The 25,843-nt window shown below is 37.4% G+C and overlaps 1 protein-coding gene across 6 annotated transcripts in view; it reads right to left on the bottom strand.

The window, feature by feature from the left end:
- The window catches only part of SLC45A4 (solute carrier family 45 member 4), a 120,062-nt gene that overhangs the window by 10,830 nt on the left and 83,389 nt on the right, over positions 1-25,843 (bottom strand). For 5 of the 6 annotated variants that reach the window (XM_001381654.4, XM_007488393.3, XM_007488390.3 and 2 more), the window contains 4 exons: positions 11,758-11,946; positions 7,049-7,228; positions 3,781-4,853; positions 1,253-1,352 (listed from right to left, as the gene is read on the bottom strand). In XM_001381654.4, coding sequence (XP_001381691.1) covers positions 1,253-1,352; positions 3,781-4,853; positions 7,049-7,228; positions 11,758-11,946 — 1,542 coding nt within the window. Of the gene's footprint in view, positions 1-1,252; positions 1,353-3,780; positions 4,854-7,048; positions 7,229-11,757; positions 11,947-20,222; positions 23,872-25,843 lie in introns of those variants that run through there. The other variant, XM_056823008.1, reaches the window with a different exon arrangement.

Raw genomic sequence — 25,843 nt, 5'->3', positions numbered from 1 at the left:
GCCTCTTCCCCCTTCCCACTGCCATTATTCTGATTATAAGGTCTTACTGCCTCAATTACTGCAGTAACCTCCTATTTTCTCTGCTTCCACTTATTCCTCCCTCCACACAAAGGCAAGAGATTTACCAAGTTTCTTCCTCTACAGAATAAAATGTAAACTTTTAATCTTAGCTAATAAGATCATCCTTAAGCCTTCCAAAAACTCATCTCCTTCTATTCCCTTATAATTCTTTGGCTCCAGGTATACAAGACAATTTGCTAGTTCCCCCAAACTGTCTTTTGCATTCATTCTTTTCTGCCTGGAGACATACTGCTCATCCTCCACCATAAGTTATGCTTTCTGGGTCCTCAGCTCTACTATTTAAAACTTATTGGCTTTCCCTTCAAGGTCCAACCTCAGACCTGTCCCATCCTTGATGGGACTTATTACTCCAGTCCAAGTTGGATCTCCTTTCTGCTAAACCCTTTGGCATATAATGATTACATAGTAACGTGTGGGATTTCTTGCATTTTTCTTTAACTTTTCAGTTTCATCTTCCCAAATACTATATATTGTAATCCCCTTGAAGAGAGGGACCAAGCACTCAGGACAACATAGGTATCCAACAAAGATATTTTTCTACAATTCAATACCTAACGCCATCTAGAGTTCAATCTCTGTAGTCTTTCCTAAAATGGTGCCCATCACAAGATTTTAGAGTAAGCAATCTACATGCATTTGTGGTAAGCATTTTCCCTTCTCCCTCATCTGTTGAAATCACTTGGTGCCCAATATTCTGGTAATAAAGGTTTGTCCAAACTTAGTTAGGCTAGTACATGGACGGCATGACATAGAGTTCACTGCTAAACCCATATTCAAAAGTCTCTAAAGCTTGGTAAAGCTGTCAGAGCCTGAAATTTGCTGGTATAATAGCAAGAGTCCATCATCACCTTTGTACCCAAGATAAAGGTACTGGAGGAGGGGTTTAGCAGAATGCTAAGCATTTGATGAAATAGCACCTATTTCATTCCTACCACAAGACTACAGAACTTAGATATAAAGACTAGGTATCCAATGTAGTTTTAGGAAGACATGTAAATGCTTACAGATTGTTTTGGGTTTTGCAGCTGTTCATAATCAGCATTCTTAAAAAAGAAACTAAGTTTTTATTATGGGAGTATGTTTTTTGCATTCCTGTTCCAGTTACCTGGGTACTGAGACAGTTCCATCTGTAAATATTTTTTTTCTACACTTTCCCTTTAAAAACACTCACCTGAGCAAATAGCAGCAGTAGTGGCATAGATGACTAATCCCCAACAGCCCATCTTCACGCCTGCATTATATGCTTGCCAAGCGGTAGAATTTGAAGGTGCCTATAACAATTAAAGATTTGGAGTTCAAAAGGATGACACTAAATCATTATATTGCATAAAGGTAAATCCTAACACAAGCACTATATTTGAAAAGAAATGGTGGTAAATAATTATGGTGATAATTTAATCACTAGTTTGTGAAGCTAGCAAGGATGTCATTATTTTTCAAAATATTTTAATAAGCCCTATTCTTGTTTTATTTAAAGAATTTTCTGGAGGTAGGTGAAATAGGATTATTCTTCCTATTATGTAGATTCCCTGAAACCAGGTTTTTTTGCTTAGTTTTTACCACCACAAATAATAAAATCTTAATAGTTGGAAGGAACTCTCCTGTCATGATTATTCAGTCTAAGTCTCTTACTTCGCTCTTGTGGAAACTGAGGTACATCATCTCCTAGTCTAAACCTTTTTCTCCCCACAATAATCACATGCAGAAACTTCCACATCCCTAAATCCTAAATGAAATTCAAAAACAATCTCTAAAACAAAAAAGTAAAAACCAGTTTGAAAATACAAGCCCCCTAGCTTTTAGAACTGGGTATTCCAAGAGGCATAAAAGATGAATGTTACTTCTTATGTTAAAACTAAACTTGCTGGCAACTATATTAATGATAGAGAACTGCTTCCTGCACTTGGTCTTGGAATCAAGAAGACCTGAATGCAAATCTACTCTGACACTTCCTAGCTGAGTGAGGCAAATCACTAAACTTATTTGCCTCAATTTCCCCATCTGCAAAATAGGGATGATAGTACCAAGATCTTAGAATGTTCTGAATAACAAATGGGATTTTTAAAGTATTATATAAATGTGAAATTTTGGGTGTGAGGTAGACCCTATCAAGACATTAGATTGACTGGAACTGATCTAAGTTGGGCAATTAGCACTATATAACTGAGGAGGAAATGTTGGCTATTAGGGCTACCATCCTTCTCCTGGTTCTGCTAATGGAAAGTTTTCATCATTATCTGCCACCTTGATCTGCCCAACCTTCCTACAGAAGAATGGTGGGGTTGTCTGCTTATCATCCAATGTTAAACACAAATGATAGCTTGAGCTAATCCTCAGACTGCATGATTAAGGTAAGCCAGTTCCTTTACTTTTTGTATTTACAAGTGTGTTTGTTGTACAAGACAAACTGAGAAAGGACCCCAGGACAATTACTAGATGACCATGAACTGAAAAATAATTTCTTGTTCTCTGAAGAACAAAATAGGAGGATGTGGTAGGAAAAAAAAATTATTTACCTATATTTTAAATCTCCCTTACCTACTTTCTCATTTATTGTATTGCTTTATGTTCAGAATGCTGGCCATAGCTTAACATAAGGCATGATTTATTTTGTCCCTTATTAGAAATGAGAAGGGGTTGAAAAAAAAAATATATCAATTTGTTAAATGAAAACTTTCAAAGCTAGCATACCTGGGTTTCTCAGATATAACCAAGGCAGCTGTCTCTTTCTTGGGTTCCTTTAAATGCTTTCTGAAGTTTGGATTGTTATCTTTCAGATGTGACTGGGCCTCCCAATTTGATCCCATGTATACAATTCCCTAAACCCAATATGGATACATGCATTGAAAAAATTTGTCTCAAATTCTTCTCCTGCTTAATGTCAGTTTCCTTGACTGTGGAACCTTGAATGGGTCTTGAAGTGATGTCTGACCCTTGACCTCACTAAAGCATCCTTTATTTCCAAACCCTGACATAGCTTCCTTCTATTTCTATAGCTATATTAATATGCTAATATATTCACTGATATAAAACTTAAACAATCTGCCTGCTAACCCAAATCATGGTCCTGTTTGTCCTACAGTAAAAGCAATTGTCAACACCTACTCCAGTTTGACCCCAAATTCAGGGTTTCATCGTTTTAGATTTTCTTTCCCTTAACATAACATCCTTGCTTTTCTTTCATGGTCAGCTTTCTGGTGATAATCCTTTCTAAACTCTTAACTTGGGCTTTGAATGACAAAGCCATAGCATGGATAGGTCTGTATGTGAAGCCTTTATGTTCCTAGTATCAATGAAGAAAAACCAGTGGAGGACTAAAGTCTACCCACCATATGGTTCTTTTTATACATGGAGTATTGAAAAGTCTTAGTATAATTCAAATTCACTCAAGGAATTTTGACATCCATTTATTAGAAGCTGATTTTATATATATATATGCTATGTTGGCCAGGTATCCTTAACCTGAGACAGGTAAACTTGTTAACTTTTTAAAATAAATATTGTGATAATTATTTCAATATAACTCATTTTCTTTATAATCTAATACATTTTGCTTTAATTACTTTATAAAATATTATTCTGAGAAGGGATCTAGAGGGTTCACCAGATTGCATAGTACAAAAAAGCTTAAGAACTATTAGGTTTAATTATAGGAAAAGTATCTCAGACTCAAATATATAAAGGATTCTGTTAGCCCACCATAGGGTCACCCTCAAAGATGACTTGGCCCATAAAATCTGTATAAAACACTGCTTCAGCAATGATAGAAAACCAGGTCACAAGGTGACAAAGGCAAAGCCTCTTTAGCTCCTTGGGCATCTTCAACATGGACAGCCATAGCAGTTTGACTGTGGTCTCAGTTTCTCCTTCCTCACTCTCGGAGTCACCACTGGAATTGGTTGTACCACTCTGGTTCCTTTGTCTGCACCTCTGACGATTTCTCTTTTGTATATCATAGATGTCATTCATGCTGCGGGATGACTTAATCAATACAATGGCATTAGCTCGTCGGAAACGGTAACGGTGAGATCCTACTTTGCCATAGTATGAAAAGGTGCAGGAGGCCTGTCGGTAGAACATGTGCCTTCTCCTCCGAATTGAGCCTGAAGTATTAGAAGTCTTCAGGACCATTTTAGAGTTTCCATTGATGAAATCTTTTGGTGGGGAGCCACTGCCATTTGGGACTTTGGCTTCATTCAAGTGATTATCAAGCAACATGTCATCTTCTTTTTCATTTTCCCTGAGGAGAGTAGACAAACGGCTCCGTTTGCATTTCATAAGCTCTTGGCTGGTGCTTCGGGGAGTGTTAGGGTTCGAAGAGTCCTGAAAAATGGAGGGTTCGATGTCATGAAGGAAAAGTAGCTCTGGCTCAATTTCCAATGTTGCATCAGGCATGTGAAGTACAGAGTCACTTTTACTTCTTACAATGTCCACATCAAGATAGTCCAGACTGAGCTCATGCTGAGACTGTACTTCATCAGCAAACAGAGGAACCCCATATGGTTCTCCGTCATTAATTACATTCAAGCGGCTGAGGGGGGGGAGGCTGCTACTGTATTTGACACTGGAGAGGGTATCTGCTTCTTCGATTCGATCTTGCTGAGGGCAATATTGCTCTTCTTCGATGCTAAAAAGGTGGAGCACTACAGACACTGTGAAAATGATGGCTGCAAAGAAGAAGAGGACTTGATATTGGGTTTTAAACCAGTAACCCAAGAAGGTCTGTGTCCAATCCAATCCTCCCAGCACATAGCCAATTGCTCCTCCAAGACCTAAGGGAAATAAAAGATATGAAAATCAGGTTAGAAATCTCTATGAGACTCAGAGGAAGAAATTCATGTGCAGGTCTGTAAACATGGAAGAGTAGAAATTTGAAGGACAATTGATGGGTTGAAACAACTAAGCAGAAATTCCAAATACGTCTTAAGAAAACCTGTACATTTTTTTCAGGTATAGTGAAATTTTTGAGGCAACATAGTAGAGTAGGAAAAAAATACTAAAGAGTAAGGAAGCTTGGATTTGTGTCCCAGATCTACTCACTTGCTAGTATGCAGGCTGGCCAGTCCTTCCACCAATCTAAGTTTCAGTGATATCTTATGTAAAATCTGTCCTCATACTTCTTAGCTGTCTGACCCTGTACAAATCACTTAACCCTCACTGTCTAGACCCTTGCCACCCTTCTGGCTTAGAACCAATACACAGTATTAATTCTAAGATAGAGGGTATGGGTTTTAAAAAATCAAGGGAAAGACAAATAATTTCTGATAACAGGGAAAATAAACTACAAGATTCAATTTAGGTAAAAGAGAAATTTCAGTTTTAGGAAATATCTCATCTACTAAACATTAACAAAAACATTAGGCCAATAGTTGTTTGTTTTTCTAAATCAAATTAGGCCCTAAGGCTACTTTAAATATGAGTAATACTATTAGGTCAGAAACTGGTTAACTTAATATTTTCAGACCTAAGCAATAATTTATTTTTCTTAGCACTAAACATGTGATTCTGCATAAAATCTCTTGCTTGGAGATCTTCAAACTCCCAACTGAAAAGGGTTAATTATTAAGTTAAAATTGAGCAGACACTCCTATTGGAGAAAAGCAAACATTAAAAGAAAACAAATATTCTACTTGTAGAGGTATTTCTGCCCCCTTGTTTTTAGAAGGTAAAGGAACTTTATTCTTTAATTTGATTTTGTTTTGGAAATATGTAAAACAATAATTTATGAATATTTTTATGTAGAGGAAATAGTTTAATAGACAATCATTTAATTTAAACTCTGACTTTAATAAAGTCTATCATTATGACACTTTAGATTCCAAGGCTACTATAGGAAGAGGGAATCTTAAAGATGCCCTTTTTATTAATCTACTACATGTTTCTATTTAATTTCTATGTAATAATCTAATGTACATTGAGTACATTACACTCTACATTTTCTAATTTTAGTAATTCTAAAATTTCTAATTTTAATAATTCTAATACCTCATCTATAAGAAGTGATCAAGGAACAACTTCTGGCAGAAGTTCTGGCAGAAAATTATTCAGATTATAAGGAAGGAAAATGACACTGTAGCTAGCTTTCATTTTTTACCACCTCACAATGACTTTTTACTTCATGGCTTTACTCACTTGATGCTAGTAAGAGACTTTATATGCTTTATTTGGGTACTGGAAAAGTAGCAGTGAGCAGACCTGGGCCTGAGTCTTGGGTCCCGCCACCTACTATCCATGTTCCCTTAGGAAAGACAGTTTACCCCAATGCTGTCTCAATTTCTTAATCTTTAAAATGATATCCAAGTTCCCTTCAAATTCTAACAATCTGTGATATTTCATGATTCTATACTGTTTTCTGGCATGATTTGTTAATTTGAGAGCTTCTACCAGTACTACAGACAAAACAGCATGAATTCAGAGTTGAGATTTTATTAATTTGCTTTAAGATATGACTTCAATAGGAATGATTTACATTTCTTATTTTATACTTAGTGCTTTATATTATTTTATCTTGTTGGACCCTCACGAGAGTTGAATAGGACTACAGAATGGATATTCTGAGGCATAGGTAAGTACAAGCTATTATCTGAATTTCACAATTGAGCAAAAAAAAAGGGGGGGGGCAGGGAATCAAAGGTCGAGTAGCTAGTAAGTGGCAAAATAACTAACCACAAGTCCAAGATTCCTTCAACTATGCTGGGCTTACTAGAAGTAAGAAACACTGGTGTCTTTAGGCCTTGAGGACTTGAACCAACTTGTGCTGATTTTTAAACATGCACGAAAGTTATCATCTATTCATTTCCTTCATCCTACATCTAAAAGCAAATGAAGCCAGGAAGTTTAGTCTCTCTTGACTGTGCCTCAGTTAGGAGAATACAAGTTATACTGACTCTTAGATTCCCACCTAACTCTAACATCATAACCTTCTCTTACAAACTTTGTAACACCAAATAAGAAAAGAGCTTTCTACCAGCTGAAAAGGCATGGATGTTAAGTGCCATGTCTTGCTCTTCGCTGTCCACGACATCCAACAAGTAGGCACGAATTGGCCCTTCTGTTGCATCTGCACTGAAATCCAGTATCACAACACCAAGCACTGTGAGGACAATTCCAATAGGATGCTTATTTGGGACATCACCAAGGGCCAGACCTAGACAGAAAAAAAGGAATCAAATCAGTCTTCAAATGTGAAAAGGAATCAAATCAGTCTTCAAAATCTTCAAGGTTTTGTCAACTCAAGGAATAGGCATAGGCTACTTAAAAGTTAATCTCTAAGAGGGAGAGAGCCAAGAAAACACTTACTGGGATTATATCTTTAACAGACAACAAGGGAATCTGCATTCTTTGGCATAGATTCTTGGAAGAGAGGAATAGTTTGGGACTGGATTTTCTTCTGGCAGTAAAGTTATGCTTACATCCAGTAGGCTCACTCCTGCCTTGCTATAAAATGCTCACTGCCTCTCAAAAAATATCAAATTTTCTTCTAACAAAAAATATAGAAAATGTCAACTATTCTAACCATTGTTAATAAGTTTTGTAGTTGTGCAATAATAAATCGAGGAGGGAGAGTTTTAACATCAATTTTCAAGAGTGACAGAAATATGCTATTTCACTTTTTGTCGAGTATCTGAAGTGGCCCTGTGACAGAGACTGGCACATAAGAAAAAGTGCCAGGCTGAAGAGTGTATGTATCACACTGATGGGGGAGGGGCCCCAGGAGACTGGAATCTTGAGGAGAAGACTCCGGCTGGTAGAGGAGGGGTTCTCGGTCTTGAGATGCATGATTGCAGTTATGTGGGAAAAAGACTTTCTCCTGAGGGTTACCCACTTTTCCTGCTGGTGACTGGAAATCTTTTCCCCCCAACACTTCCCAATTGAAGGGACTTTCTGAAGAGACACCTGAGCAGACTTTACTTCAGCTCCTGTTGCCCAGGGGTGAGTCAACCTGACTTTCTCTCAGAGGGCTCAGGCTGCCAAGACCTGAGTTACCCCCAAACTTGAGGAGGGAGAAAAAGGGTTTTAGATAGAGACAGGGACTCCTTTTCCCCACATTATTTCCCATTCTTCCCTGCCCATTATTCCTTTTATATTACCTGTGTGAGTTGACATTAAAAGTTATCTGTTCCCCAAACTGAATGTGAGTTAACAGATCAAAAGGACACCTTTTCGTCTCCAGTAGTGAAGGGGGGACAAGAGCAAACTGGGGAGAGCAGCTTTAGCTAAGGAGGGAAGGCAGAAGGGGGAAAATCTTCAAATTCCCTCTCCTCTCTCTGAACTAACCCTAAATATCAGCTGTCTCCCCTGTACCCCACTTTGTGAAGGGAGGTTCTCCACTCATTCCCCCTCTCAATACTAAAAATCTTCTGTTACAACTTATCCTTTTTTTTTTAAATACAGCCCTGAGCTTCGGTACATTGTTTACAAACTATTACTTAATAGGACCAAAAAGTGGGAGAGTGTATTTGAAAATCTTTTGCTTTTCTCAAGTATAAACTCAATACCTAAAGCATAATTATCATGTGCTTAAATAATTAAAAAAAAATTCCGACATTCTATACTCAATACTGCTTTGTGGAATCACAAATTCTTAGGACTTCAGAGGTCACCTAGTGGTAAACTGCTCATTTTACAGATGAGGAAGCTGAGGCTCAGAGAATTGCAGGGTAGGTCAGTAAGAGGAGCAGGACTAGTGCTTGGAACTCTTTCCCTTCTGAACTTAGACATATAACATACTGGAGGGAACATTATCTCTGGAGTTGAACTGACATTCAAAAGTACATTGGCGGGAGCAGTTGGGTAGCTCAGTGGAATCAAGCCTAGAGATGGGAGGTCCTGGGTTCAAATCTGGCCTCAGACACTTCCCAGCTGTGTGACCCTGGGCAAGTCACTTGACCCCCATTGCCTAGCCCTTACCACTCTACTGCCTTGGAACCAATACACAGTATTGACTCCAAGATGGAAGGTAAGGGTTTAAAAAAAAAGTACATTGGCCATTCTTTTCAAAGCTTTTAAGATAATCCCTTGCGGAGCTGAAGAACTCAGATGATATGGTGGTGGTCCTATGGATATTAACGAAGAGACCTAGCAATGAAATGTTAGAACTGTGTCTCCAGAGGCCTCAAGTTCAGAGCTTTTCCCCCTGGGCTTAGCTGTTTTTTTTTTTTTTTTGCAAGGGCAGGGAGGGAGAGTCAGAGAGAAGAGAGAATAAAAGTGGATTCATTAAAAAAAGATCTCAGCTTTAGCACTAAATAAGCTGGGCCTGGCAAGGAATGCTAAAGGGGGCCTTTTTCTATATAATAAGGAAAGGGAAGATCAAAGAAGAGATAAAAATTAATGCTGCTTGGTTAGATGGGATGATGATGAAAACCACAGATTCACAGATCAGAATTGGAAGACTCCTCAGTAAACATGTAGGCCAACCGTCTCTCATATTACAGAAAAGGACCTGGACTCCCAGGGGTGGTTTAAGTGACTTGTTCCCAGGTAATAAGCACCTGGGGAATGATTAGAACCCAGACCTTTTCTAGAGGCAGTGTTCTTTTCACTGTCTGATGTTTTCAATTCAAAGTGACAAACTTTTTTATTAATACCTACTTTGTGCAAGGTACTGTACAAAGAGTTAGAATAGTCCTTGTCTTCAAGAAGCAGACATTCTCCTGGGGCTAATGAGGGTCATGAGACAACATATACTTAAGATTAGAAATTTCTAATTTAAATTAGAAAATTAGAAAAGCATATACAAAATAATTTGGAGGAGTAGAGTAGCACTACTAACTAGGGAAAAACGAAGTGGCACTTGGTCAATAAGCCTTGGGATTCCAAGAGGGAGAGGTGGAGATGGAAACATTCTGGGAATGGAGTGGGGGGTGGGGGGCAGATAGCCTATGCAAAAGGAAGGAAGGAAAGGTACTATTATGAATTGAGAACATCAAACGGCCCATTTGCTTGGAACATAGGACATGTTGAAGAGGAATCAATTGGGAATTAAGTCTAGAAAAATAGGGTGAACCCAAATCACGGAAGGGTTAAATACAAACAGCAGCTGCATCTGTATTTTATCTTAGAAACAAAAGGATGAGCAGACATATAACCCTTGTATTTTAGTAAGACCATGATTGCAGTTATGTGGAAGATGGAATGAAATGGTAAAGAGAACAATTGCAGCAAACCAGGCCAGAAGTTATAAGAGTCTGTATAAAGATGTCAGCCACATGAGTAGAGAGGAGACAAGATATGAAAGATACAGCGAGAGCCCGGTGTCCCTGACAGGAGAATATTTGGGAACTGAATGAATGTCTAAATGAAGATACCCAAGAAGCTAGTTGGTGATACAGGCCTTGGGGCTTTGGAGAAGACTGAATTTGAGTCACCTGCTTAAGAGCTAATCAGATTACCAAGAACAATTAGAGATAGAAAAGCATTTCCAGGACAGAGTTCTGGGGCACTTGCTTAAGATGCTGAGAAGGAATGGTTGGACAGGTGGAAAGAGAAGGAGAGAAGGGGAAGACAGGAAGAAAGAGGGCACAAAAAGCAAAGACTAAAGACAGGGACAACTATAACTTTCTCATTTTATTTCTGGCTGAGGTAAACAATATTTGGGCTAGGAAGGAGAGAGCATACATGACTAATAGAGGCTGATTCCCCAGCTAGGTAAGGAGACAAAGTTGATCCTTTTAAAATTTGTACTCATAAAGTTGTTTTTAGCTCCTAGTTACTGCTCCTGAACTCAATTTGTGAAATGAGGGCTTTTTGTACCTGTATTTCTAATTAGGACTACCTACAATTTACTACCTACTCTTGAATAAAGTTGATCCAGAAATTAAGGAAAATTTAAACCTCTGTATTTTAGGAGAATCTTACTAAGTATAAAGTGTTTCAGGATCATGATAATGAAAGGTGTTGCTTCAAACTAGGGCTTTATTTTTATACAGTTACCACCTCTCTTTGATAAGAGCTCCCAAAGCAAGAATCATCTCCCCAGAAACTGTTACTTTAGATAGAAAAACAAATATTAAGCTGGGTTCTGGAATTTTTCAATATGAAGCATAAGAAAAGGAGAAGGAAAAAGAAGATAATTTTGAAATAATGCTGGAAACAGGATGTGTTGTTAGATATGCGTTAAAAAGAAAATGGATCACAACAGGAAACATTTCCCTGTGAACAGGTTCTTACAGTTTTCCCATGTGAGGGCCTGGCTGAATGTATTGCAAACCATGCAAATATTATGCTGGAAACCATTGTATTAATAATAACTAAGATGTGGCTGTTGCAAAGAATTCTGTAACACACTCAGAACAGTAACCTGCTTTCTGAATGAAAATAGTCATTGAAAGTCTAAGACCTTTCACACACACCCTGTTTAGCCTGAATCATTTTATACTAAGAACAATATTACTAGCTCAAAATTCTATAGGACTTTCCAATTTATAAAAGCCCTTTCCTCACATAATCATGTGAGGTTATATAAAAAAATATTTTACAGATGAAAATTAGGACAATATGACTTGATGAAGGGCATACAGGGAAATGAGTTCTAGAATCTAGTGTTCTAGGTTCAAGAAAAAGTCTTTCAGAGACATTATCTCTCATGGTGAATGAGAAAAGTACTAAAGCTCAGTAACTTTTTCATGAATATTTCAGGGGTACATCTTTTAGCAAAGAGATAATTCACATATTTACCTAAGGCAGGACCATTGAGGAAAAGTGCAACTCCAATGAGAACTCCAATGCAGAGAGCAAGAATGAAAGGCCGCCGGCGGCCCCAGCTAAGTGTACATCGGTCACTAGCAGAACCTATCAGTGGAGTGAAGATGAGGCCCAGGATAGGGCTAAGGAACCAAGTGAGGCTGTAGTACTGTTCCGGAAGACCTATAAGGAAACAAACATAAGTATACATAAAACAATCTTAATACACCAGGCTTCTTGCTCTCATGGTGTGTGTGTGTGTGTGTGTGTGTGTGTGTGTGTGTGTGTGTGTGTGTGTGTGTGTGTGTGTATGGGGGGGTTCCCCCCCCAAGAGGATCATAAAACCATAAAGCATAAGCCAAGTGTCTACTGTCTTTTCTAATACAGTATGCTAAATTCTATAAAGGTCCTAACATTTCAGAGATCATTTCATCTAGTCCCTTCAGGATAAAGTAAGTAGGACATATTCATATGGTACTTTTACAGTTTATATAAATCACCTCACTGATTCTCAAAACAACCTTGAATTTTCAAGTATAGTATTCTCTTCTTATAGATAGAACAAGGGCTTAGAACAGCAAAGGCAGCTGCTATAGGAATTCACTGTCTTCATGTGGAAGCACTTTTGAGAAGGTCCAGGTTAAACTAGATGTGGACCCTGAGGTTGTGTACGTTTGATTGTGTAAAATGTGGATTAGATGATCTTGAAGGTCTCTTCCTCCGCCTTAACAGTTTATGCTTTATGAAAAAAAAAAATCACTGAAGTAAAGAACGTAAATTCAGAAAAATTTCCCCAGGATACCATAACTCTTAGTGTCACCTTACTTGTCCTCTTTTCTTTAATGAAGAGGGAAAAAACAATCTCATTAAGTACTTAGTTATGTGCAAGGCATTGCACTAAGTGCTTGGAATACAAATACAAAAGATAGTTTCAAGTTTCACATTTTAATAAGGGAGATATTCCTAATCTTTGGTCATGTTCTCTTTGCTCAAATACTTCTGATATCAAAGAACTCACTATTTCCCTAAGCAAACTATCCTGCTTTGGGAATGATTTAATTCTTAGGAACTGCTTACTTATTCTTCCTTATACTGAATCAAAATAGAAAGTGTTTCACAATAAATTTTATACACAGATTCCAGTTGTCCCCCCCTGGAGTCATTAGCTCTTGAAGAGGTAAATGACTTTCTTACTATTATAACAATGTGGTAACTTGCTATCCAATAGAACCACATGCACTGGTCTATTTTTATCTGCTTATTTTAAAAGAGAAAAAGATACCCTCAAATCTTAAAACATTTAGTTTTAATTTGTTTTGATCTGTCTTGCATGTAGTAGGTCCTTCATAGGAGTGCATGTCTCTCTCTCAATGGAAATAGAATCATCTACTCTGTAAGGCAAGTCAGTTCTCTAATAGCGCATGAGACTGAAGCAGCACTTAGACAATTTGTGGGAGGAGACACAAGCATTTAAGCAGGAATAAGTGTCCTGGAACTCTGTCCTCAGCATCTCATACTCATTCTACAAAACTGTAGGTACTCCTCACTCCCTCTAGGATTCTAGAAGTCTACCTACAATGGTTTGGTGAATCTGAAGAAGATCTTGACACACCATGTTAGAATATGGATGTAGTCTGGCTTTGTCTCTCAGGCTATATATATATAGGATACTTTTTTCTAGTTGTTCTGCATTTGTGGACTCAAAGTCCAATTGCTTATTCTCACACTAAATGATAGTATTTGATGTTGTCTTGCAAGCAAAGCATTAGGAACATAAAGAATGAAGATTATATTTGGCATTTCATCCAAAGTAATCTAAAAGGAGAGTAGGAACTGCTTTGGCCTGTGTTGGCTTTAACTTGTGCCACCAGTCTTGTAACATCTCCTTTGGAACCCAAAGCATTGACCCCACGATCAGAACAGTCACACTTCCCTGGACAAAGGCCGTGTCATTTTGCAAGCTACTCTGTAGGCCAGGAGAAGGCCAAGTTAGATATAGAATAAAGGATATCGAAGCCAGCTCCCACTTGCAACTAAAGAATTCATTCTCATGACGGGCACATACTAGTTGCTTAATACATGCCTGTTAATTAATATTGCAGATTTGGAAATATGGATTAAATGTACTGCAAGTGAGAGTTCTTGAAATGTAAGAGGGGAGTAGGAGTGGCAATACTCAGTAGTGAAGAAGGGAGAAAGTAGCATCTTTACCATTTTGTATTTTTTAAAAAATTACACACACACACACACACACACACACACACACACACACACACACAATGAGTTCATATAATGAGTCTTAACTAAAACCAAGGTAAAACCAAGGGAATAGGTCTACTCCATACACTGATCTTAGTTGCTGCAGTAGCTTTCTCTCTCGTTTCCTCATAAGGGACTTTGGATGTTGACAGTATCCTGACTTGACCTGGATTAAGATGCCTCCACAATAAGGGGGACACTTGTTATATATATCCAGTCCCCTGAAAGATTTAGAGTGGCCAGGGCAGCTTGATCTCTTTTCAGAATTGCCTCTTCATAGATTAATCAACTATTCTCTGAGAAGAGTTCTTATAGTTTCTTCCAATAGAGGAAGGTTTCAATTATGGACTTAGGGACAGCGAGTATAAGATGGCAGAGCACATCTGGTCAACAGTACACATCAAAAAAGATCTAGGAGGTTCAGTGAACTACAAGTTAGGTGGTACAGCAAGTAGAGCACAGAACCAAGAGTTAAGAAGGCTGAGTGCAAATGTGACCTCAGACATCAGACACTTCTCCTTGTTGTATGACTCTGGGCAAGTCATTTCACTTCTGCCTTAGTTTCCTCACCTTTAAAATAAGGATAAAAATAACACCCACCTCTCAAAGTTGTTAATGATCAACAAATAAATCATAGTAAAGCATTTAGTATAGTTCCTGGCACATAGTAAAGGCTATATAAATGTTATCATTGTTGTTGTTATTATTAGTATTAAAACATGGCAGCTTTAAAATTGTAACCTCAAGCTACATTAAGAGTCAAGGTCACTAAGTAAGGAGACAACAATCCAATTATATTCTGACCACATCTAAAATACTGAATTCTATTTTCAGTATCATTTTTGAGAAGAAAATGTCAAGTCAGAAAATGTCCAAAGAAGGAAAATGTCCAGAAGAGGATGACTGGGATGGTGAGGGGATTGAAGAAAATTTTCATTTAATTCAGTATATTTAAATAAATTTTTATTAAGCATTTTTATGTAAGAGGCACTGGAAATAAAAAGATACCTATTAAGTAGTCCCTGACATTAAGGAGCTTAATTTCTAATTTGTTTATATTTGAAGCAAGTATACATAAGAAAATATTAAATAAATACAAAATCATTTTTGGGGGGTGAGGGATGATTGAAGTATGCCTGGCATGGGAGATGGCAGAAGCTCAGACTAAGAATGAAGTTGGGGATTCCAAGAAGATGTGAAGTCATTCTCAGCCCAGCAGGAAGCTTGTACTAAGGTGGCAGAAAGAATGCCATCTTTTGGGAATAGCAAGTAGCTCAAGTTAGTTTACAGGTAGAATAAATGAAAAGGGAATAATGTGAAATCAGAATGAGGACGATAATGATGATAAGAGCAGCAACAGATAGTACATATATAATGCTCTAGAGTTTGGAAAGTCCTTCATCATGAAGGCAAATCCTGGAAAGTAAGTGCTATTATCATTATTCCCATTTTGTGGGTGAGGAAAAAGTTTGCCATATGTCACCAATTAGTTAATTATATGAGGCCAAATTGGATCTTGGGTCTTTCTGATGTCTAGCTACTGGGTCACACAGCTGCTGCACATTGGTGTGAAACTATGAAGAGCTTTAAATGTTTGCTAGGGGAATTTGTATTTAGAGAATGAGGAATCATTGAAGCTTCTTGAGCATAAGAATTAGTAAATTTTGTTGCAATGTGAAAATGGATTGGAGAGGCCATGCTATGTAAGGATAGAGAGAAGGAGCAAGAAACAGTTAATCTAGAGGAGAGAACTAGGAGAGAGTTGTGATAGCACTTTTCAGTCCTAAAAAGCAGAAACAATGAATGGCTAGAACTTACTGAACCACCAATGAGAAAACAAAATTCTTAATAATATAAGCTATGTAAAATTGGAATGGTGCCTTTGGGAAGTAAGTCTCTAACTTTCAAGAAAAGAGCAGATTGACTCTTTGTGGGTGATGGTATTGAGGAGGTTCTGGTTAAGGCACTAGTTGGACTTGACGGGCTTCTTAGGCTACTTCCAACTCAGTGTCTTGGAGGGAGCAATAACATCACACAAAACCAGGAAGTACAAGACAACAAACTGCTGTCCTATGGATGATGTCCTTTCATTTGGCTACCTTCCTTCAAAGTCCCAAGAGCAAAGAAACAGAGCCTTTTGTTCAAATGGCAAGAGAAATAATCCTCCTACAGAAGATGAGGCAATCATTTATAAAGGAAGAGAGAAATGCCTTTTTAAAAGGATAGCTTTTTTAAAAATATTCACAACCAACACAAATTTGTCCTTTCTGATTTCATCCTGAAATTGAGGATGCTGGATTTCAACACAAGATGACTCTAATTCTTGGCGAGAATGTCACATTCAATAGTTGTAGAAGTTTTCATGTCACTGCTATTTAAAGCATCATTGGGTCAGATTATACAGACTTAGGTCTTGAAATGTGAGAAGACAAAATGTTATTGAGTGGTATGATACATAGTGATCTCCAGTTCACTGTAAGAAAAGGTGACTGAGAAAATAAGCTCAAAATTGTTATTCTTCATGTATATATAAATCTGTGTCTATTTAGACTTCTCCAGATGATTATCTATCTATCTATCTATCTATCTATCTATCTATCTATCTATCTCTCCATATATACACACACCAACCATGTTACACAAGCTCTTTCAAATATAGTAATGGTGAAGTCACTTTTAAAAAATCTTGTCTATGATTTAACCTCATAACTTGAGGTAGGATAATTTCAAAATGAAAGCACCCTGAAGTAATTTATAGTCCAGGCCTAGAATCTTATTCTTTGGCAAGAGCAATGGCCCAGGAGCTGATCCAAAGTTTGCCTCTTACATTTACCTGAGTGGCCATCCTTAAATCTTCCCGAATTTCCTCATCTATAATATCAGGAAAGGTAGATTGCATAGATTCTCTTCTAAATCTAGACCCAAAATTTTTAAAATCCTCCATTTTAAATAAGGAAATAGGCTCTGATAGGATAAGTGATTTACTGAGGCCAGTAAAAAGCAGAGTCAAGGCTTTACCCACAATCTAAGTGTCCTCAATATAGCTACACTAGTTTAACTCTTTCACTGCTAGGTGGTAAACGGATTCTTAGTCTAGCGAGTCTGTATCATCTCTTTAGATTGTCTCCTATCCACATTTCCTGACTCATCAAGTTCTCTTTATCAAAATGTTCTTGAAATCTTGATAAAGCCTTTCTTAATGGGATAAAATGACTTCAGCCTTTCTGAATTCAATCTCTTTATATACTTAGTACAATTTACATTTCTCTCCATATAACATGCTGCCCTCATACATGTACTTGCCATTGCTAATGTAAATATGCTTAAAACTGTAGAACCAGAAGATCTTAGAGAAAAAAGGCCATAGATTCAGAGGGAATGTACTTTCATGACTGTATAATTCCAACTCTCCCATTTTGCCCGAGGAAATTAAAAAGGTACTTCTGAACATTCTACGACTAAAGACAGGTCCATTGTGAACCTTCTACCTTCTAACATATATCCAAATTGGACATGGTCTTAGTAATCACCCCATTTTCAATTCTATTTATTCAACACGTACAATTCTGTGTCCACATTTTCTTTATATATATTTATGTCAGTGTCATTAAACATAAATTCTAAGACTGCAAAAAAGTTGATATGACTGTTTGGTCCAGAAGAGTTCAACATTTAGGAGCTAAGGGCAAATGCTTTCATTAATAATTAATATGATAGTTTCTGCATGAATAGAGCAGTGCTGACTTTGGAATAAATGATGCTGACTTTAGTTTGGATTTGTCATTAGCTAAACAAGAGTTCTGGGTTGATGGCTTATATTGCACCATTCCCACACACCTACCTAAGGCTTAGGTAAGATGGTTGACACAAGTTAGGCTGCAATCCAAAAACAATTAATAAATGTCTCAACTTACCCTCTGGATACACATAGACACAGCAATATGGTGTAGTGGTATAACTCCAAGGGTAATGCATTAAGAATCAGGAGACCTAGGTGCTAGTCTCAGATCTATCAATAACTTGCAAAGTATGTGACTTGAAACGAGTCCTTAATTTTTTCATCTATTATAAATGAAGGACTATTTTGTTTAAGATATGCTTGATTTGGAATCAGAAGATTTATTTAAATTACAACATGGCTGCTTACTATATCCATATCACCTTAGGCAAGTCTCTAGGTCTCACCTTCCCACCTACTTCTGTTTTTAAAGAGTGTTAAGGTTTTGTTTTAGTTCTTTCAGTCATGCCTGACTCTTCATAATATCATTTGAGGTTCTCCTGGCAAAGACACTGGAGTGGTTTGCCATTTCCTTCTCCAGTTCATTTTACAGATGAGGAAACTAAGGCAAACTGGGTTAATGACTTGCCCAGAGTTACACAGCTAATAAGTGTCTGGGATTCAATTAAGGTATTCCTGACTCCAAAGCCCAGCACTCTATCCCCTTTGACACTTAAATGCTGATACTAAGGTTAGATTGCTTCTTTTCCCACCATAGTACCTCTGTTACTACAAAATGAGAAGGCAGATAGGCTTGAGGGGCATTTTGTATTTTTGTTTGTGGAACTAGCATGGTCACAGGACTCATAAAATTCCATTGTTCCCCATGTCTTTGTATGGGCTGTCAAATGGGTTTCTCTTGTCTGCCTCTTGGTCCTTTACTTTCCCTTCTAGCCTCTCCTCACTTGTCACTTTAAGTTATATGGAGAGAAATTTACTTTACATATATTAAGTATGTAAAGAGAGTGAATCCAGAAGTGGCCTGCAGGGACAAAGAAGGCTCCATAGAAGTAGTGACATTTTGTAACACAGCAGCATCAGGTCCTCAGGTTCTAAAAAGCTCACCCAAGCAAGGAAGAGAGAAGGATACAGTGGAAAGAATATGAGCTCTGGGGAAGAGCATGGTCTGCACCCAGGTCAAGTCAATGCAAACCTCTCTGGGTCCATTTCTTCATACATATAAATATGTGAAAATAAGTTAAGACTAGGGAGGTCCTGAAGTTCCTTCTCTAGATTCCTCATTCTATGAAGTCACCCTCATCACTTTCTGGAAAAGGAAATGATGCTCAGAAAAATAAGAAGGTTGTGATGGTAGCAAGGACATGAGCCAGAATTTGAGCATGAGTCTAATGCCAGATGACCTGTAAGCTCTACCAGCAATGATGTGGCTATGGGCAAATGTTTTAATCTCTCTGGGCCTGTTTCTTGACATAAAATGGAGAGGTTGAACTATGCATCCCATGAAAGCAGCTAGATGGTACAATTAATAAATGGGTTGGGCAGAACCTTATTTTGACCCTGATGCAATGAATGTTATATTCTTTATATTATGTCACACTGCCTCCTATACCATAGTTGACTGTTCCTTAGAAGGCCAGAACAAGCCACAATTTCTCTGAGCCTGTTTCTTTTCCTAGGTTAATAAAGTGGAATTAATAGTCATTCCATTACCTATATTATCTCACAGGCTTGTTGTGAACCAAATGTCTTTCAAAATATAAAACAGTATATAAAATGAAGCTATATTTATTTCATTAATTTAAGGATCTGTGATTTTTATAAAAGTGCAATACGGCTCCATATCATACACATACATCCTAAGACCTACCTGGGATGGCTGAAACCAGGGATTATAAGGACACCTGTTAATTCCATATATATATATGTGCTCTCTCCCCCAGCTTCTGCCCCTGGGCTCTGAGCTCAGTGGCCTCCAATTCCTCCACTAAATGAATAAAAATATAAATGAGTGAAGCAAAAGAACTGAGGACAAGTGGCTTGACCAAAGGTGAAATGATGACTAAGAGCTGCACCATTACTACAAGTTTGTTTCTTTATACCTTAATTGTAAAGTGATAATAAGGGTACCTATGAAACTCCAGTGGCCAATTTTCTGCTAAGTCTACCTCTTCACTTAATTAGGATGGTCTTCAAAGCTATACATACTTAAAAATCTATACTACTTGGTGGTACCTATTTGTGCTATTGCAGCAAGCCTTCAAGGATTCAAAAGCAGAGTCACCTTCAGACTAATAATTTATCAGAAAAACACATCTTATTCATTAAATCCTAACTTTTATAAATTTTTAAAGCTCAATATCATCTAGTATCAGTATCATAACACCGCAGCTAAGCGGTAAAGTAGATAAGAGTACCAGGGCCTGAAGTCAGGAAGGCTCATCTTCCTCAGTTCAAAACTAACCTCGGGCACTTAATAGTTGGGTGACCCTGGGCAAGTCACTTAATCCTGTTTGCCTCAGTTTCTTCATCTGCAGAGGAGGAGCTGGAGAAGAAAATGGCCAACCACTCCAGAATGTCTGCCAAGAAAACCCAAATAGGGTCACAAAGGGTCAGACATGACTGAACAATATCATCATCCAGTATTAAAGACATACAATCTTAAAACTATGTTTATTTTCTCTTCAATCCAACCCTTTCAAAAGGATCTAAAGACTTCAAAGAAGAGAATGAATTTTAAGATTTAAAGATGGAAGTGTCATAAAATGTCAAAAGAGTTCATTACTAGCTTCAGCAGGATTTTTAGTTTCTTTTTGACAATACAACTTTAATTGCAGAGTTAACATTTCCAAAGAAGCACTTTAAGCATTCTAAAAAAGCCTCCATGTTACAGAGACGGTGTGATTTTAAGTTGTGACCTAAGGTCATATCTGAACTCAGGAAGATGAGTCTTCGTGACTCTAGACCCTGGTACTCTATTTCATTTTACCACCTACCTGCCCTTTTGATATCACTGGATGAAACAAAGCTTTAAAAATACAGGTGATTTGAATAAGAGATAACTTATAATGGAACAATGATTTCAAATTGGAATCAGAAGATTCAGGATGGTTTCCCTCTTGTTTGTTGCTTACTAACTTAAGACAAAATGGTTCACAGAATCAGAGATCTAGGGCTAAAAGAGGTAAATCAAAGGTTACTCAGTTCAACACCCCTATCATTTTTCAGGTGAGGAAATTGAGGTACAGATGATTTGTGGCCCCCAGGCCACAAATGTAGTTGATAAATATGGCAGAAGTAGGATATGAACCCAGGTTGTGATTTCTATCTAGAATTCTTTTCATCATGCTATACTTATTTTTCAGGTCATACTGCTGGATGGAATCTTCAGAGACTATTTAATCAGTTCTCTCATTTTATAGGTCAAAAAAATAATATAAAATGGATGCCAGAGAAGGGAAAAGTTCTTGGCTAGTTAGTGGCTGAGCTGGGAAAAGAACAAAGGTCCTTTAAGTCTTAGTCTTGTGCGCTAGTCTATCATGCTCTGCATTGTTTTTATACTTTGGGTTCTTTGCTCATATGCTCTATTCTCCATTGGAAAAGAAAATCTATCATCACTACTGCTATTTAAAAAAAGACAAAAGATAGAGAAAGATGCTCATTTTACTTCAGCAAACAGTACAGGGCTGAGGACTACTAAATAACTATTCACCTTTTTATACTTTACCTAAAAAAGTAGGATAGAGTGTATTACCTCTACTTTACAAATGGAGAAACCAGAGCTCAAATAAATTAGGTGATTTGCCCAACCTTACAAACAGCCAGGAGATAAAGGAACAGGTACACAAACTCATGTATACTGTATTCATATTTAGAATTTTTATTCGACCAAAAAACAGTCACAGGAAGACTAAGAACCAGGGAGAAAATCATTGCTGCCTACAATGCTGAAAGGGGTGTCACTTGGAAGAAGGATCAGACTTCTTCTGCTTGATCCCAAAAGGAAGTACCAGGCATAATGAAGGTTATGTAGAAAGAGATTTTCAGAGGGAAAAACTTCCTCATAATAAGAGTTATCCTAAAGTTGCAAAAGTTGTCTAGGAAATTCTTTCTGGGCAATTTAAGGAACTCAGGCATAAGTTTTATTTATATACCTTTTCATCTTATTAACAACTTTATCTAGACTCTAACTCTACTGGCCTGCTCCCACAGAAGTAACTTCACATATAAGGGAAAATATACTAACATTAGACCTGACAAAAACCAGAATGCATTAACTTAGGTGATACTGACTTGCCATCACTGGTGATTTTCAAATATGAAATTGATGAAAACTGACTGGGATATAGGCTTCAAGTAATGATTGCATTAAATTACCTTTAAGATCCCCATCAACCTGAAGATTTTATGGACTATTTTGCCAAGAGTGATTAACAAGGAAAAAACCTTCTATGACTCTTAATTGAATGTAGTATTTTCACATATCTCATATGATCATCACAAAAGCCTTGTGAGAGAACCAGGGAAGTTATCATTAAACATTTTTTTTTAAAGCCTTACCTTCCGTTTTAGAATCAATACTGTGTATTGGTTCTAGGGCAGAAAACCACTAAAGGCTGAGGCAATAGAATTTAGAAGTTACTTGACCAGTCACATAGCTAAGATAGTACCTAAAGCCACATTTGAACCCAGGACACCTCCCCTCTCTAGACCTGGATCTCAGTTCACTGAAAGCCACCCAGTTGCTCCCCTATCATTTAACATTTTGCAGTTAAGGCCAGCAAGGGACAGAAAAAAATTAAGTGCCTTGACTTAAAAACTGGGAATAGAGCCCAAGCCTTTTGACTCCAATCTCTTTTTGCTCCTTTTGCCACAATATGGCACTACTTTTCCTCTAAAAGAAAAGGAAGCCCTGGAAAAGCAAGCAACTGGTACACATTACCCCCCTCCAAGTCAATTCAGCAAAACAGGGTGCGAGTAACTAACTTCCGGCCTCCAACACAATCCACGAGAAAAAAATTTTTCTTTTACTAGCAAGTCAGTGCCACTGGGACTCTTGGGATATGGTATTTCCCAGCAAAGTTATAAACAAACAGGACACTGGCTTATAGTAAATAATTTTTGTTTTTTTTCCAGGCAAAAGTTGAACAACAATAGTGGGACCAGCCAGACTTGCAGTTCACAGGAAACACTGACTGTGTCACCACTAGTCAGAGGGCTGTGTGAGGTCACAAACTACTGGAGAGAAAAGCTTAAGCCATGTGCTATAGTTTCTATTATTCACAACATCTTTTTTGATAACCTTGTACTTTTTTGGGGGGTGGGAAAGTTGCCTACCAATATTTAACAAAAGATCTGAAATAGGAATAGGAACTTACATTTTTTCAATAGACAAAGCTTTCCATATCAAGATATGTTTGTATGCTCTGATAAAAATCAAATTTATGATGAGAAATTGTGTTTGGGGTGGGGAAGGAAAAATATTTAAGTGACTTCTAATGAAAAATAATTCAATACAAATTGGATGAGGATAGTTCTTGCTAATTCTTCATGAGACACAATTTTTAAATGTCCAAAGTATATAGTAATTCAAGAAAAAGCAATGAGCATTCTTCAAGTACTTAACTTGGAAAATATTTTGGTGGTGCCTAGTACTAACAGAAAAGATTGTGTTGAGTTGACACTTTTCATAAATCAGAGATCTTACAATAACAGAATCTTAAAGCTGGAGGGGCCCTAAAAGATATCCTAGTCCAACTACTACCACATGTATGAATCTCCTCTATTAAGTTTCTCATAAGTCATCCATTTTCTGTTTGAACCCTTCCAATGAGTGCTAGAAAATCACTCTACCTTCAGAGATAGGCCATTCCATTGTTAGAAAGCCTGTAGTAGATGCATCTTAAAATGTTTGTTAAAATAACTTCTGATATTGAACCTGCCCCCATCCCCAATCTCCCTTTGCCTAGGTTTCTTCATTCATAAAAACACATTTAAAAAATCCATACCTCTATCTAGTTTAAAAAAAATGTTAAGAAATAAACAATATCCCAAGATGTTCAATGGTATCTGAAGATGAATATGTAAAAAAGATAAAAGATGAGCCTACTTTGTAGGCTTTCTATGCTCACAGCTGAATGATTTTAGAGCTGCAATATCAGTTAAGATATTTTAAAAATGTATTTATTTTTATTAATTCATTAACTAATCTATTATTTATTTATTAATTTAAAATATCAATAACTTCATACCACAAGTCAGTATTTATCCATCTAAATCTACCCTTCCCCTTGTTATAAGGGATTTTGTTTAGCAATTTGGTTTAAGAAAAGATCTTCCCAATTCCCTTCCCTCTCCTTAAAACAAACTGTTATTTTGTTATAATTATAGGCTTTATTCATTATTTTAATATACTTAGTTTACCCTTAATTTCTCCAATTCTATTGATGGCAAAATAATTCTTTCATTTACCCAAGTCTGAAAACTAGAACTTCTTTCTTTCTCATTTTTATCCCATTACTTGCCAAATCTTGTCCATTCTTCCTATTCAACATTTCTCATCCATCATCTTTTTATTTATACCATAACAACCCTAGTTCAGTCCTGTATCTTAACCATTTCAATAGTTTTCTTATTCAACATCTCTACCTTTTCCTTTTCCAAACCATTTTCTACAGAGCCATCAAGCCAACAATCCAAAAACTTAAGACAGCCCCTAGGAGGAGGAGTAAGCCCTAGAAACTAATGAATCATTATGTCCAGCAGAGACACAAGAGCCTGAGAAAAGTTCAGTAACTGGGGGCAGCTGTGTGGCTCAGTGGATTGAGAGTCAAGCCTAGAGATGGGAGGTCCTAAGTTCAAATCTGGCCTCAGACACTTCCTTTCTGTGTGACCCTAGGCAAATCACATAATACTTATTATCTAGTCCTTACTGCTCTTCTGCCTTGGAACCAATACAGTGTTGATTCTAAGATGGAAGCTGAGGGTTAAAAAAAAAAAAGGTCCAGTAACAGAGTGGCATTCCAGGCCCAGTCTTGTAGTGACTACCTGGTAGTATAAATCCATTAACAGGACAAGATGCCCAGCCTACTGCAGCAGCTATAGAGCCCTGGTGAGTAAGAAGCCAACATAGTCATCAGACAGTAGATCCCAGGGTGGAGTGGGGGTGCTGTTAAGTCTTAGGAGTTGCCATGCTACAGTCACTTGTATAACGTAAGTTTGTTTTCACTCTTCCTTCCCCTCCCTTCTCCTAGACTTTAGGTATACTTGTGGGAAAGTGTGCCCTTGGCATTGGGAGGAATGTTTTTAATCACTATTTTTGTTGATAATTGAATAAATACCTTTGTTAAAACTAAGTCTACTGATTGGCTGCTGTGGGAAGCATTCAGTTTGGGGAGACACCCACAGACTGGGTTGCTCATAGCTCTAAAGGTCATTAATAATAGTAATGATAAATGCAAAGAAAAAAACTTCCAATAATGAAAGTACTTCAGGCAATGAATTCCCTATTACCTGGGTTTCCATGAAAAGGTTAAATGTCACATCAGAGACAATGCATGGGGATACATGCTTTGGGCAAGAGTTGAACTAGATTAATGATCTCTTAGGAAGAGCATTCTCTTCCATTTCATAGCTTCTCTGATTCTTAGAGTTCTGAGTCTAAACCTGTGACTGACAGCAAGTTATTCAACTTCTCACTCTAAGAGGCACAGATGCCCATAGCTAGAAAGCATCATAAAGATCATCTGGTTCAACTATTGCTTTCCCTATTTTTAGATGTGAGGGCTCTACTCAGAAGGAAATTATGTTCAAGATCACATGAGTTAAAAGATAGAAGCAGGATTCCTGACTTGGAATAAAAGTACTCTTTCAACTGTGTCTTGCTTCTATTCTAATGAATAGTATCTTTACTATTTATATCATAGGGTTAAAGTGAGGATCAAATGAATAATATAAAGCCCTTCATAAACTGTCAGTCAGGTTATGAATATCGATTGCTATTATAGTATGGTTCTCATAATAGAAGGGAGTCATGCTTCAAGTCACACTAGTTTTGTTCCAGATCAAACATGTCTCTTAAGTCTC

This window comes from Monodelphis domestica, chromosome 3 (assembly GCF_027887165.1).
Source record: "Monodelphis domestica isolate mMonDom1 chromosome 3, mMonDom1.pri, whole genome shotgun sequence".
Classification (NCBI taxonomy): Eukaryota; Metazoa; Chordata; class Mammalia; order Didelphimorphia; family Didelphidae; genus Monodelphis; species Monodelphis domestica.
The sequence above is the reverse complement of the archived record's forward strand: the minus strand, read 5'-3'. Positions and strand labels throughout refer to the sequence as shown.